At 37.2% G+C, this 13,939-nt stretch overlaps 1 protein-coding gene across 5 annotated transcripts in view; it reads left to right on the forward strand.

Annotated features, from left to right (window-relative positions):
- Nucleotides 1-13,939, forward strand: part of LOC114293002 (Ribosomal protein L1p/L10e family) — a 61,547-nt gene that overhangs the window by 36,631 nt on the left and 10,977 nt on the right. For all 5 annotated transcript variants that reach the window (XR_003639916.2, XR_003639914.2, XR_014335617.1 and 2 more), the window contains exon 9: nucleotides 904-950. Coding sequence is in view for 2 of the 5 variants with exons in the window: in XM_082878655.1 (XP_082734781.1) it covers nucleotides 904-950 (47 nt within the window). In the remaining 3 variants the exon portion in view is untranslated. The remainder of the gene's footprint in view (nucleotides 1-903; nucleotides 951-13,939) is intronic.

The following is a 13,939-nucleotide window of genomic DNA, read 5'->3' on the forward strand; positions in this document are numbered from 1 at the left end:
GGCTGGGCAATTGACCAAGCCTTACCACATACAGGCAGCAAGGAAGAGCTGTATCCAGAAAATCTGATTGCTGCCACCCTAAATGCTTCTACCTCTTTGCTAAGCACATGGTTGGACAAAGAAAACATTACGGCAAATATTTAACAATAAAATATATTTGACTCTTTGAAGTTTTCTTTTTTGAAAATGGTATTTTTTTATATGTATTGTAAATTTCATTAAATTTGTATAAAAGATGCTGAAACCCAAGTACAAAAAGGCCAATGTTAACACACGAGTAACCTCCCCCCCCCCCCCCCCCAAAAAAAAAAAAAAGTGGAAAAGGCCTACCCACTTGAGAACAAAAGAGGCCTAAGAGAACTTATAAGTCCAAAGAATCTACAAAATCACTCTTCTAGAACTCCAGCAATACAAAATGGCCAAAAAAAGCTTTTGAGCATATACAAAGGCTCTTCCTCTGAGTCTGGAAAGTAGCAATCCTATTGCATTACATCCAAAGAAGGCCACATCAAACATAATGGTGATTTAATGATTGTCTTATGTGTCTAGTTATTCATCCCAGATCTAATGTAAATGGGCTGGCTCATTAGTTAAGCTCAAGTTATGCAAGCTCTAGGCCTTTCTATTTCATTTTGATTGTGAAATCTGTTAGGTTTATTTTCATGGCGTAGTTTTCTTCCATGCTTTCTTTTTGTACAGTTTTCTCTGTCTGTTGGAAAATTTACTTCTTTGTTGGCAAACATTTATTTGTTCAGATGTCAAGCATTTTTTTGGTAGTATTACTGGTTAACTTTTTTGGCTGGAAATGTTTTTCATTTATAGACTGTAAAATTGGTGTTGCAATCATTTGCAGAATTTATCAGGTGGTATGGATATTCTCATTTCCTTTTCTCTTCAATGCAGGTTCCAAGTATGCTGGGTATGTGAACTCTGTCCATATATGTAGCACGGTGAGTTCTTGATATTTGCTCGTAGTTTCTCTTGAAGCAATTATGATTACAAAGTAATATAGTTTAATAAGAATCTCTAATCAAGTTTGCTGTCCATTGTCAAAATTTACATATCCAAATATAGCTTGCATTCACATTTTGCTTTAACAGTAAAATGCCAAGTATACATCTCCTTCAAAATTGGCACCTCAGACTTTGGGAAGGGCTAGTTCATATCAAAGGTTGTTTGTGGTATCAAGAAACTTCATGATATGATTAGAAATTCTTCTATTTCAAGCAATATATGTGTTTAGAATCTTTTGATCATTCTTTTCATTCTAAGCCTATCTTAGTTCAACACTTCAGTAACTACTTCTGTTCTCTATTTTTTTACTAGCCAGTTTAGCATTAGGAGGTTTTGTTTTGAAGTTGACATTGGGCATCTCGTTGAGAGAACATGAAGATGATCCTATGATGTCATTTGTAGAAGTGAACTATTAATCTTTTGTAAGAGTTGAGGTAATGCCGGCGCTTGGTGGTCTGAGGGACACCCAGCTAGCCATAGACAATTGCCCAAGTATTGAAAGTGCTCAAGCATCCTTCAAATGTCTATTTCATTTGTTTGTTATTTTAGATATTTAGAATCTATGTGCATTTAAACATGGTAGTTAAGTCACTTGGTTGTTGGCATATGAATGTGCTTTGAGGACTTCTAAGCAAGATTGTTTGAATGTGCCTCTTTGCCTTGTGCAGTGTTCCACCATGGGGAGTTTGATGTAAGAGCTTATTTTGTTATATGCATATAAGAGCTGCTGGAAATTGTGTTCATGCATATAATATGATAGTGGTGTTGGTGGTAGATAGTGGCATGTATAGAATATGATAGTGGTGTTGGTGGTAGATAGTGGTGTGTATAGAATATGATAGTGGTGTTGGTTGTAGATAGTGGCATGTATAGAATATGATAGTGGTGTTGGTGGTAGATAGTGGCATGTATATAATATGATAGTGGTAGATAGTGGTAATATATAATATGTAAGTGGCATATAATGGGTTATGATGATGTTTGTAATATCTCCTATATAAGGAGTGTCATTTGATCTTGTAAGATAAGAAGTTTTGAATATAACAGAAATATATTCCTTCTTCCTCATATTTTTCGGAGTTCTTCTTCTTCATATTTTCTAAGTTGGTATCAGAGCAACAAAAAACACAGCAGCCCTAAAACCGTCATAGCCATGTCGGAAGTCACGTCCGGAACCACTTCAACCCCTGCCGCTGCCATTCCGATGAAAACGTCCAACTCTCACTCTGTCCAAATCACCACCATCCGCCTAAATGGTGATAATTTTCTCCGCTGGTCACAATCTGTCCGGATGTATATCCGTGGGCAAGGAAAGATCGGTTACATCACTGGTGACAAGAAGGCTCCTGCTGTTAATGATCCGCTGTTCGACAATTGGGACGCTGAAAACTCCATGGTTATGACATGGTTGGTCAATTCCATGGAGGAGGATATAAGCTCTAATTACATGTGCTATACTACTGCACAAGAATTGTGGGATAATGTTAGTCAGATGTATTCTGACCTAGGAAATCAATCTCAAGTTTTCGAATTAACTTTGAAGTTGGGAGAGATTCGTCAAGGAGATGATTCCGTCACCAAATATTTCAATTCGTTGAAAAGGTTGTGGCAGGATCTTGACATCTTCAACACATACGAATGGAAATCGGTTGACGACTGCAACCACCACAAGAAAACTGTGGAAGACAGCCGTATTTACAAGTTTCTTGCCGGCCTCAACATTGAGTTCGATGAAGTGCGAGGAAGAATTATTGGCAGACCTCCTCTCCCATCCATTGGCGAAGTATTTGCCGAAGTCAGAAGGGAAGAGAGCCGAAGGAGCGTCATGCTTAAGAAAAAAGGTAATGGTGAATCAATTGAAATTTCTGCTTTAATTAGCGATGCTGCGGCCAACAAGGCTGCAAATTACCAGCGCAGGTTTGATGATAAGCCACGGGTCTGGTGTGATTTTTGCAACAAGCCTCGCCATACACGCGAAACGTGTTGGAAGATTCATGGCAAACCTGTCAACTGGAAAAGCAGCAAACAAGGAGAGAAGAATCGTGGCTTTCCTACCGCTAATGAAGCCGATTCAGGTCCCTTCAACAAAGAGCAGATTGATCAACTCTTAAAGCTGATAAAATCCAACTCCTCAACCGGTACTCCTAGTGTTTTGTTGGCACAAACAGGTAGAAATCCTAAAGCCTTCTCTTGCCTAAACTTCTCTCCGTGGATCATAGATTCCGGTGCCTCCGATCACATGACTAGTTTTTCCCATTTATTTAGTACCTATTTCCCTTGTTCTGGTCATGACAAAATCAGAATAGCCGATGGTAGTTTTTCACCTATTGCAGGAAAAGGATTTATTAAACTAACTGAGAAAATTAATCTCAATGCTGTTCTTCACGTCCCCAACTTAGCCTGTAACCTTTTGTCTGTCAGTAAACTATCTAAGGATTCTAATTGTCGTGTTACATTTTTTGAATCCCATTGTGAATTTCAGGACCAGAACTCGGGGATGATGATTGGGCGTGCTAGGATGCTTGAAGGTCTTTACTACTTTGATGAAGTACCTGTTAGTAATAAAAAAGCTCAGAGCTTTAATAGTACCAGTTCAATCTCTGTTCGAGAAAAAATAATGCTATGGCACTATAGGCTAGGACATCCTAGTTTTCTTTATCTGAAACATTTATTTCCAGAATTATTTAAAGGGATTGATTGTTCTTCTTTTCATTGTGAAAGTTGCATTTTTGCAAAATTTCATCGCTCTACTTATTTGCCAAAACCTTACCAGGCTTCAAAACCTTTTTATTTGATTCATAGTGATGTTTGGGGCCCTTCTAAAATCACTACTCTTTCTGGTAAAAGATGGTTTGTTACATTTATTGATGACCATACCCGCTTATGTTGGATTTATTTGATGAATAAAAAATCTGACGTGAAAAATTTATTCACAAATTTTTACAATATGATTGAAAACCAATTTCAAACCAAAATTGGTATTTTACATTCTGATAATGGAACAGAATATTTCAATGAGCAGTTGGGTGAGTTTTTGGAAAAAAATGGGATTTTTCATCAATCTACATGTCGGGATACCCCTCAACAAAATGGCATTGCAGAACGAAAAAATAAACATCTACTTGAAGTAGCACGTGCTATAATGTTTTACATGCATGTTCCTAAATATTTATGGGGTGAAGCAATTTTAACAGCCTCTTATTTGATAAACAGGATGCCTACAAAGGTGTTAACATACAGAACACCTTTTGATTGTCTCAAAACTTTTTTTCCTGACACGAGGTTGTTTTCTGATTTACCCGCCAAAGTTTTTGGATGTACTGCCTATGTTCATGTTCCCAGTCAATTTCGTTCAAAACTTGACCCCCGTGCTATAAAATGTGTTTTTTTGGGTTATTCCTCAAACAAAAAGGGGTATAAGTGCTTCGATCCTCAAAACAAGAAATTTCATATAAGTATGGATGTGTCATTTGTGGAAACAAAATCCTATTTCCCCAACACTTCTCTTCAGGGGGAGACAAGTGGAGTAGAAGACCGTTTTTGGGATATTTCTATCCCGCTCCCCAATGTCATTTATCCTACACAAAAACCACATCTGTCTGATAATGATCACTTAGGAGAACCAAGTTCTATGGTGCCTAGTCAAGAAGATTCTTGTTTAGGGAGAGAAGTACTACAAAATGATCTAAATCCTGAGCTTCAGGTTTATACTAGGAAGCGATTTCATCTGAGGAATAATGACCCGAATGTCCATCCTAATGACCCGAATGTCCACCCGAGTTCTGGCATCGAAATTTTAGGTAATCCTATTCCTTCTATTTCCGACCTTGATGTACCTATAGCAATTAGGAAAGGTGTCCGAAATTGCATTAAACATCCTATTGCAAATTACCTCTCCTATCAAAGACTGTCTAAAAACCATAGAGCTTTCACATCTAGGATTTCACACTTGTTTGTTCCAAGGAATATACAGGAAGCATTGGATGATCCGAATTGGAAATTAGCAGTCATGGAGGAGATGAATGCTTTAAGGAGAAGTGGTACTTGGGAGATAGTTGATCTACCCAAAGACAAGAAAACAGTTGGGTGTAAATGGGTGTTTACGATAAAATGTAACGCAGATGGAAGCGTTGAGAGATACAAGGCGAGACTGGTAGCTAAAGGCTTCACTCAAACTTATGGGATCGACTATCAGGAGACGTTTGCTCCTGTTGCTAAAATAAATTCCATCAGAATACTGTTATCTCTTGCAGTAAATTCAGATTGGCCTCTACATCAACTTGACATTAAAAATGCATTTCTCAATGGTGATCTTGAAGAGGAGGTGTTCATGAGCCTACCGCCGGGATTTGAGCGGAGACTTGGAAGTGACAGAGTATGCAGATTGAACAAGTCATTATACGGACTCAAACAATCACCAAGAGCGTGGTTTGAACGCTTTGGGAAGGCAGTTATCAGTTGTGGCTTCTCGCAGAGTCAAGCAGATCACACAATATTTTATAAACATTCAAAAAACAGTAAAATTGCAATTTTGATTGTTTATGTTGATGACATCATTTTAACTGGTAATGATGAAGCAGAGTTAGCAGCTCTCAAAGAGAAACTCGCAAAAGAATTTCACATTAAGGATCTGGGAGCCCTCAAGTATTTCCTCGGAATGGAATTTGCAAGATCCAAGGAAGGTATATTCGTTAATCAGAGAAAATATGTTCTTGATCTCCTTGGAGAAACAGGTATGCTTGGTTGTAAGATGGCGGAGACTCCGATCGAGCCTAACTTGAAGTTACAAGCTGCTAAGGCTGAAGAAGTCAAAGAGAGAGAACAATATCAGCGACTTGTAGGGAAATTGATTTACTTGTCTCATACGCGGCCTGATATTGCCTTTGCAGTCAGCATGGTAAGTCAGTTCATGCACTCACCAGGGGCAGAGCACTTTGAGGCCGTTTATAAGATCTTAAGATATTTGAAAGGAACTCCAGGGAGAGGCTTACTATTCAAGAAACATGGACATCTTCAAGTTGAAGTATACACAGATGCAGACTGGGCAGGAAGTGTTACAGACAGGAGATCAACATCCGGATACTGCTCCTTTGTAGGTGGGAACCTAGTTACATGGCGGAGTAAAAAACAGAATGTGGTAGCTAGAAGTAGTGCAGAAGCAGAGTTCAGAGCTGTTGCCCATGGAATCTGTGAAGTAATGTGGATTAAAAGAATTCTTGAAGAATTAAAGTTTTCTCACCCGACACCTATGAAGGTCTATTGTGACAACAAAGCAGCTATATCTATAGCTCATAATCCAGTTCTACATGATCGCACAAAACATATAGAAGTGGATAAACATTTCATCAAGGAGAAAATCAATGTTGGCATAATCTGTATGACCTACCTTCCAACAGGTGAACAATTAGCTGATGTGCTAACGAAGGGACTACACAAGAAGCAATTTGATAAGCTGACTAACAAGCTGGCTATGGAAGATATCTTCAAACCAGCTTGAGGGGGAGTGCTGGAAATTGTGTTCATGCATATAATATGATAGTGGTGTTGGTGGTAGATAGTGGCATGTATAGAATATGATAGTGGTGTTGGTGGTAGATAGTGGTGTGTATAGAATATGATAGTGGTGTTGGTTGTAGATAGTGGCATGTATAGAATATGATAGTGGTGTTGGTGGTAGATAGTGGCATGTATATAATATGATAGTGGTAGATAGTGGTAATATATAATATGTAAGTGGCATATAATGGGTTATGATGATGTTTGTAATATCTCCTATATAAGGAGTGTCATTTGGTCTTGTAAGATAAGAAGTTTTGAATATAACAGAAATATATTCCTTCTTCCTCATATTTTTCGGAGTTCTTCTTCTTCATATTTTCTAAGTTGGTATCAGAGCAACAAAAAACACAGCAGCAATTAAGAGCTTATTTTGTGCAGTGTTCCACCATGGGGAGTTTGATGTAAGAGCTTATTTTGTTATATGCATATAAGAGCAATTATCAAGGGATGTAGTATTGTAATAGTACTGCCATTGTACCTTATCAATACTTTTCCCAGGCTACGATAGCTGTACTGTTCATGGTACAACCACTGTTATTTTCAGGAGTTTTACATGTTTTCTGTTGCTTCTAAGATTTTAAGTTTCTAGTGTTACCAATATATATGTAAATGAGGCTAATGATTTATATTAAAGTTTTCCCAAAAATTGGTGAAGTATTCCTTGTGAAGAAGATTCTTTCTATTCCCTGGTCTTATAGGCCAAAAGATCTGCCCTTGCTTTTGTTCATTATTTTTGCTCTCTTTTCAAAGCCTTTAATATCCCTTTTGCAACTAGATTAGAGCTCCTTAAATTAGAAATCTTTTTTCTGTATCATGGAGTTATAGATTAGGGATCCAACTCTCTCTATTGACCCAATCGAGAGAGGAGCGAGCTCAGCTTATTATAAACCATTTCAATGGATGAATGGTTGTGTAAGGGAAAAAAGGGGGAAAATAATGCATAATTGAGGAGGTAAAAGTGATACCAACGGAAGATGGGGGAAAATCATCTCTAATGGTTAAGCCATCTGTTTGAATTCACAACTAGTGATTTTGATCCTAGCTAAAGGTGCCAAAGTGACATGAACAGTACTATAAGAACTTGGTTTGAGGCTACAAGTTAGGACATATTCTCTTTGGACTTGATGGGAAATATGGCATTTCATCAAAATATTTGGAGGATGATCTATAAAGTAGACCCTAAGTTATTGAGTTAGTTTTAAGTAGAAGTTCATTGTTATTACTCCTTTTATGGGCATAGATTCCTGTGAGCTTTTAAAAGAAATCGAGGGATTAGCAGTAGATTAAAAAATATGTTCTCGAATAATAATAATTTAGTCTTGGTTTATAAAAGATTGGAATGATACATTCATTTCTTTTCAAACTTTAAGATGAAATGAGAAATCACAAGACAATCACACTGGTAGAGTGGAAAACTCTCGACTTGATTGACAACGATGGAACTGGTTTGCTCCTTGTTTGCTCCTCACTACAGCTGTTCATGCATGACGGCACCATTTGAACTACGCAAGGGATAGTTCTACTTGATCTCCAATTGGAACCCCTTATTTAGTCAACTCTACTGTATGGGGTGTCTTGGTTTTCATTAATGGTGCAGGATCCACTAATATGAATGCTTGAAGGCTGTGGATAGTGGTTCAATAAAGGAAGGTTTTTGGATGCATGAGAGTTGAGAGGGTTGCAAAAACTGAGGAAGTTTGAAGTCTCACAAACTGATTGCTTTTGTTGAGGTGATGAAATTTTGGGCATGTAGGACAACTTATTGGATTTTCAGAACATATGCTATTTAATGGCCTAAATAGTGAATAATTTATTGTTTTGATTGTTTAATTAAAGACGAATAGGTAGGATTTGCAGTGTAGATTTACCTTTGGGCAATTGTATCAGTTCCCAAGTCTGATTTGCTGCGAGAGACTCCATCTCCTCGTCCATTATGAGCTTCCACTTTTCCCTTCTCTCAACCTGTAAAGCTTCCTCGTAAGATTCTGGTTCACCATTATTAGTTAACAATAGATAATGCCAGGTTCGAAGGGTGCTTTCTCTGTTTCATCTTTTTTCCGAAGTTTGTGTGGTGCTGTGGAGAGGTAGTTTCCTTGGCGTTAGATTTGGGTTATAGGTGCTCCTCCTAAGGTGGTTTTCTTTGTGTGGACGGTGGCTTATGATAGCATTTTGACGATTGATAATTTGGTTCGATAGGGGCATGTTCTAGTAAATTGGTGTTGTATGTGTTGTGGGGCTGCGGAGTCCGTGGATTATCTGCTTGTTCATTGTCCAGTGGCTTCCCGTTTGTGGGCTCTCATTTTTTGTACTTTTGGGGTGCAATGGGTTCAGTCGGAAAGGGTGTTGGGGGTCCTATGGAGTTGGGCAGGGGGTTAGGTGGGGAAAAGACATCGGAAGGCTTGGGCGTTGGCTCCTTTGTGTTTAATGTGGCTTATTTGGCTAGAGAGAAATCATCGGATTTTTTAGGAGGTTGCCCGTTAGGTGTCTTGGTTGGAAACAAGGTTTCTCCACGTTTTGTGTGGTTGAGTGTCTAGTCGGGTGGATCCAAACTTGTTTACCTTCTTAGACTTTTTAAATGATGTAATTGGTTGAGTTTATTTTGTTTTGATCTGGTTGGTTTTGGGCCCCCTACCCAAGGGGTGTCGCTTTGTATTTTTTTCTATTTCCTTGATGCTTAGTTTTCTATAAAATTTTATTTATCAAAAAAAGTTTATTTTCTCTTGTCGACCTCCTAAGAGGACAAGAAGTTTGCATCTCAATGGATGGTGTCAACTGTACATTAGTGTCTTTAGGTTTCAACACATCACTATCAGAAATCTCCTCAAGTTCAATCGTTTCAGATTCTTTAGGCTTGCTATCTAGTCTATCCTGGTTCATTACAAACTCGTTAAACACCACATCCATGCCTCTAATTATTTTCTAATTTTCCGTGTCCTAAAATTGGTAACCGTAATTATCAGAGCCATTGTCACGACTCGAACCTACCCTTAGAGGTTTTGATCATAACCGGCCAGTAATCATGAGATTACCTACGACCTCAGACAGAATTCCAAAACATAGTATATGGGGTTTGAAGTATAGGCAGAATGATAAAATTATCTAACGAGTTGTGCATATATGGGATAAACAAAAACATCTCATACGTTAATAACTCACATTTGTACAAACACATCCATTACAGATTGGGTATTCAAAAACTTATATATAAGAGTATGATTCATCGTCTTACAAACTTAAGCTTTTGTAAACAAAAGACGGTCAAACACAACCAACAAAAAAACAAAAGACAAAAGCCTCATCCGAGAGGCACTCCATGGTAGGCTTCACAAAACACGGGTAATCTTCAAACGTCCTTAAGGCTGGATATCCCGTTGCTCACCTACATACATATATATAACGAAGTGAGATAGAGCCCAGTAAATAACATCAAAGTAAAGTGGTTACATGAATGAGTTCCATTACTTAACATAATTATTCTCATATCAAATTCTTTACGTAGCAGAATGACCTCTGGTCCAACACTTGACAGAACGACCTTTGGTCCAACATATAACAGATGTACAGAATAGAGTAGATCATAACTTGACGGAACATAACAGAACGATCATTCGATTACAGCTGTATAATGACCATTTGGTCAAAACATAACAGATATCTCAAACTTATTAGATAACCAGAACGATCTTACGTCTATCTTATCAAAAACACAGAACGACCTTAGGTCCATCTTACTCATTTGTACTTAATTAATTTCATAACAAATATCATGTTAATCGAACATATAGACGCCCATTCTTATTCACAAAATTATAAGTTCAGAAAAGCTTATCACATCGAAAACATTTAGAAAATAGAATATACAAAAATATCTTTACTAATATATTATTCACAATGATTAGATTGTTGTCACGTCTCTGTGGATCAACCAACATAGCACAAACACATACATTGCTTAATCGAATCATTTTTTTCTTAATCAATTCCTTTATGTCATTTCTAGCTTATTAATTCCATCATGAGGCTTAATCCATGCCTAGGAATTTTCGGAAAAACATAAGAATGAAGATATGAATAGAATACGACTTTTCAAAATATCCTGAAATAGAACAATTCGCTCGAGCGCATAGTTGGTCGCTTGAGTGGACTGCAGGGTTTGCAAAAGTATTGGATGTACAAAATTTAGGCTTGATGGTTGCTCAAGCCCTGTGCAAAATGAACTGAGGTCGCTTGAGTAGTCACTTGGTCACTCGAGCGAAGTGCAATGTTTGCAAAAATACTGGAAGCTCTCATTATGCGCTCGAGCGGTGACTTCATCGCTCAAGCAATGAGGCCGAATTCTGGGTTTTCAAAACAAGAAGAAAATGCACCAAACTCAATTCCAAAGCAAAAACTCTTGCATGGCTTGTCCAAACACTTGGAAATGCTTTAAAAAACATGAATATGTAGTCAATTTCAAACCTTAGCTCAAATCCAAATCCTCATGAATTCGCAAAATTGAAGCTTAAAACTACATGCATGTATGTATTTGTTCCAAACTCTTTTCCACAATCAAATCATGAAATTTATCTTCAAAACTATGAATTATGGATGCATGTATGATATAACTTCTAATTCTAACTTAGATAATATAAATCATGTTCAAAATGATGAAACTTTACAAAATTATGCATGCATGTATGTCTAGTTTTCAAATTCATCAACTTCTAGCTCAATTCCTGTGTTTAATCTCATTATCTTCTTGAACTCATTTACTAGGTGAGTTATCATCAAGAATTGAGGTTGGATTTCATACCTAAAGTCTTCAATTAAGTTTGTTCTAGCAAAAACTTGACATCATCTTCTTAATTCCTCAAGTTTTCTAGCTCTCTCTCTAAGATGAAGTCACTCTCTCTCTAGAACTCTTTCTCCGCAGAATCTGAGCACAAAAATGTGATTAACTCCTCTCTCATAACATATATATGGGCTAGATTAGCTTAGGATGCTAATTAAGGATTAAGTTAACTAATTAAGGCTTAAGGTTAATTAATTAAAACTTAATTTTTCTGAATTGAATTAAATTTTAATCAAACTTCTCAAAAGGTTCTAAAATTTATAACATCCTAATTAAACTCGTCAATTTCGATTTCTGAAGTCATTAAGGCTTTCAATTTCATATTCAAAGCAAAAACCATAACAGATAATTCACAAATCAGACAGATATACACAAATTAAACGCAACGCACATATTCATAATTCAAAATTAAATAAATATAAGTATATTACGTGGTGGGGTTATCATAGCCATACTTAATAAAGACACATTTACGAGACTTGGGATCTAACTTATTTCTTTTGTTAGAATCAATATGAACATAAGAGATGCAACCAAATATTTTTAAATGGGACAAATTTACCTCTTTACCAGCCCACACTTATTCTGGGATTCTACAATTTAAGGGAACTAGGGGACCTATGTTCATTAGATACGTAGCTGTACTTATAGCATCTGCCTAAAACTGTTTTGGCAACCCGACATTAATCCTCATGCTCCTAGCACGTTCCAGGATTGTTCGGTTCATGCGCTCAGATACTGTTTGCCGCGGTTTGCCTGGAATCGTCATCATATGTTGAATTCCGTTCTTTGCACAATATTTTTCTAGAGCGCCATCTATGTACTCCCCACCATTGTCGGACTTGAGACACTTCAACTTTGAACTTATCTTAGTCTCAACCAAAGCTTTCTACTTTTTGAAGACGTCAAATACATCAGATCATTCTTAAAAAATATACCCATAATTTACGTGTAACATCATTAATAAAAGAGATAAAATAACTAAAGCCACCAAGAGATCTTATTGGAGATGGTCCGCACACATTTGTATGAACGAACTCCAAATTCCAACCGTTTTGACTTCTGAGCTCTCGGAATCTTGGTGAAACTAACCCTTTTATGTTTTCCTAAGATGTAGTTTTTGTAGAAATTCTAGTCCAAAGACTTCAAACCCAATAGTAAACCCTTTGACATTAGAACCTTCATCTTGGTGAAACTAACCCTTTTCTGTTTTCTCAAGGCTTATGCTTCGCTTTGTGAGAGATAATGCCTTGCTTCATGTATTCGCCTTTAAAAATTGTGTGCAAGACTAACAAAACTCTCAGTTCAACATTGGCTAAACCAACCACACTTTGGTGACTGCAACTCCTCTAGCCACCACCATCACTCTCTCAACGGGTTACTCCATCTCCTCCCAATGTTGTACACCACCACCTCTACTTTTCACATCATGACAACTCTCTTTTCCTTCGCCTTCACACGTCTTTCTCTTCTCTTCATAGCAAGACTGCCAACCATGGCCACTAATGGCGGCCACCCCCTCTTAGTGAATGGCAACACACTACACAATTGCGCACTCCACCAAGACAAGAAGCACATCAGAACACCCCTATTAGTCACAGCATGGATGACCATCTACGTTACACGGACTCTTTGGATTTTCGAAGGTACCTGTGTCATGTCATGTTCACACGGGTACGAATGCAGGATACGACCATGATATGGCTCTTCAGAAATGGATACGACAAAAGAAATGAAAGAGGAGAGAGCAAGAGAGAACCTGGTTGCTATTCGTTGTTCGATCTGGTTGCCGACTTCGATCCCTCTGGTCATTGGCTTCGACTTCGACATTGATCTTCTTTGCTCGATGCTCGATCTCCTTCTTTGTCTTCTCTCTCTCTCTCGTCTCTCGATCTCCCTTTTCTCCTCCTCTCTCTCTCTTCTCCTGTCGACTGTCTTCTTTTCTCTCTGTTCTCTCTCTACTTTTTAATTAGATTTATATATTATATAATATAAATTACAATAGTATAATAATATATAATATTATTCATATTATATAATATTATTGTATAATATAATATATCATAAATAATATAATTTTTATGCCTAAAATAAAAATAATTTATTTTATCATATATAATATTATTTATTTTATACCTAAAATAATTTTTATTTGTTATTTATATTCTATTTGTTATTTTTTTTTTAACAAAATCTATTATTCCTTAACTTTTTTAAACTTATCTTCATATGATAAATATATTTAAAAATAAATATTTAGTGTATCCTCGTACCCGTATCCAAATTTGGATCCATATCCATGTATCCTCAATTTTTAATTTGAACTATCCGACCCCTAGATACACACTCGCAACCGATACCCGCACCCGAGTCCGTGTAACGTAGCCAACCATTCACAACTCGCAACAAAGAATGGAGGAGTGGGTTGGAGGGAATGCAAACAATGGTAAGTGATGTGGTCATTGGGTTTGCTTGGATCATTGTTTTTAGAGAAAGGAGAGGGAGTGGTATAGTGCTTAGTCGTAGGAAACTCCT

Source organism: Camellia sinensis, chromosome 7 (genome assembly GCF_055761805.1).
Source record: "Camellia sinensis isolate YWXY chromosome 7, ASM5576180v1, whole genome shotgun sequence".
NCBI classification, from domain to species: domain Eukaryota; kingdom Viridiplantae; phylum Streptophyta; class Magnoliopsida; order Ericales; family Theaceae; genus Camellia; species Camellia sinensis.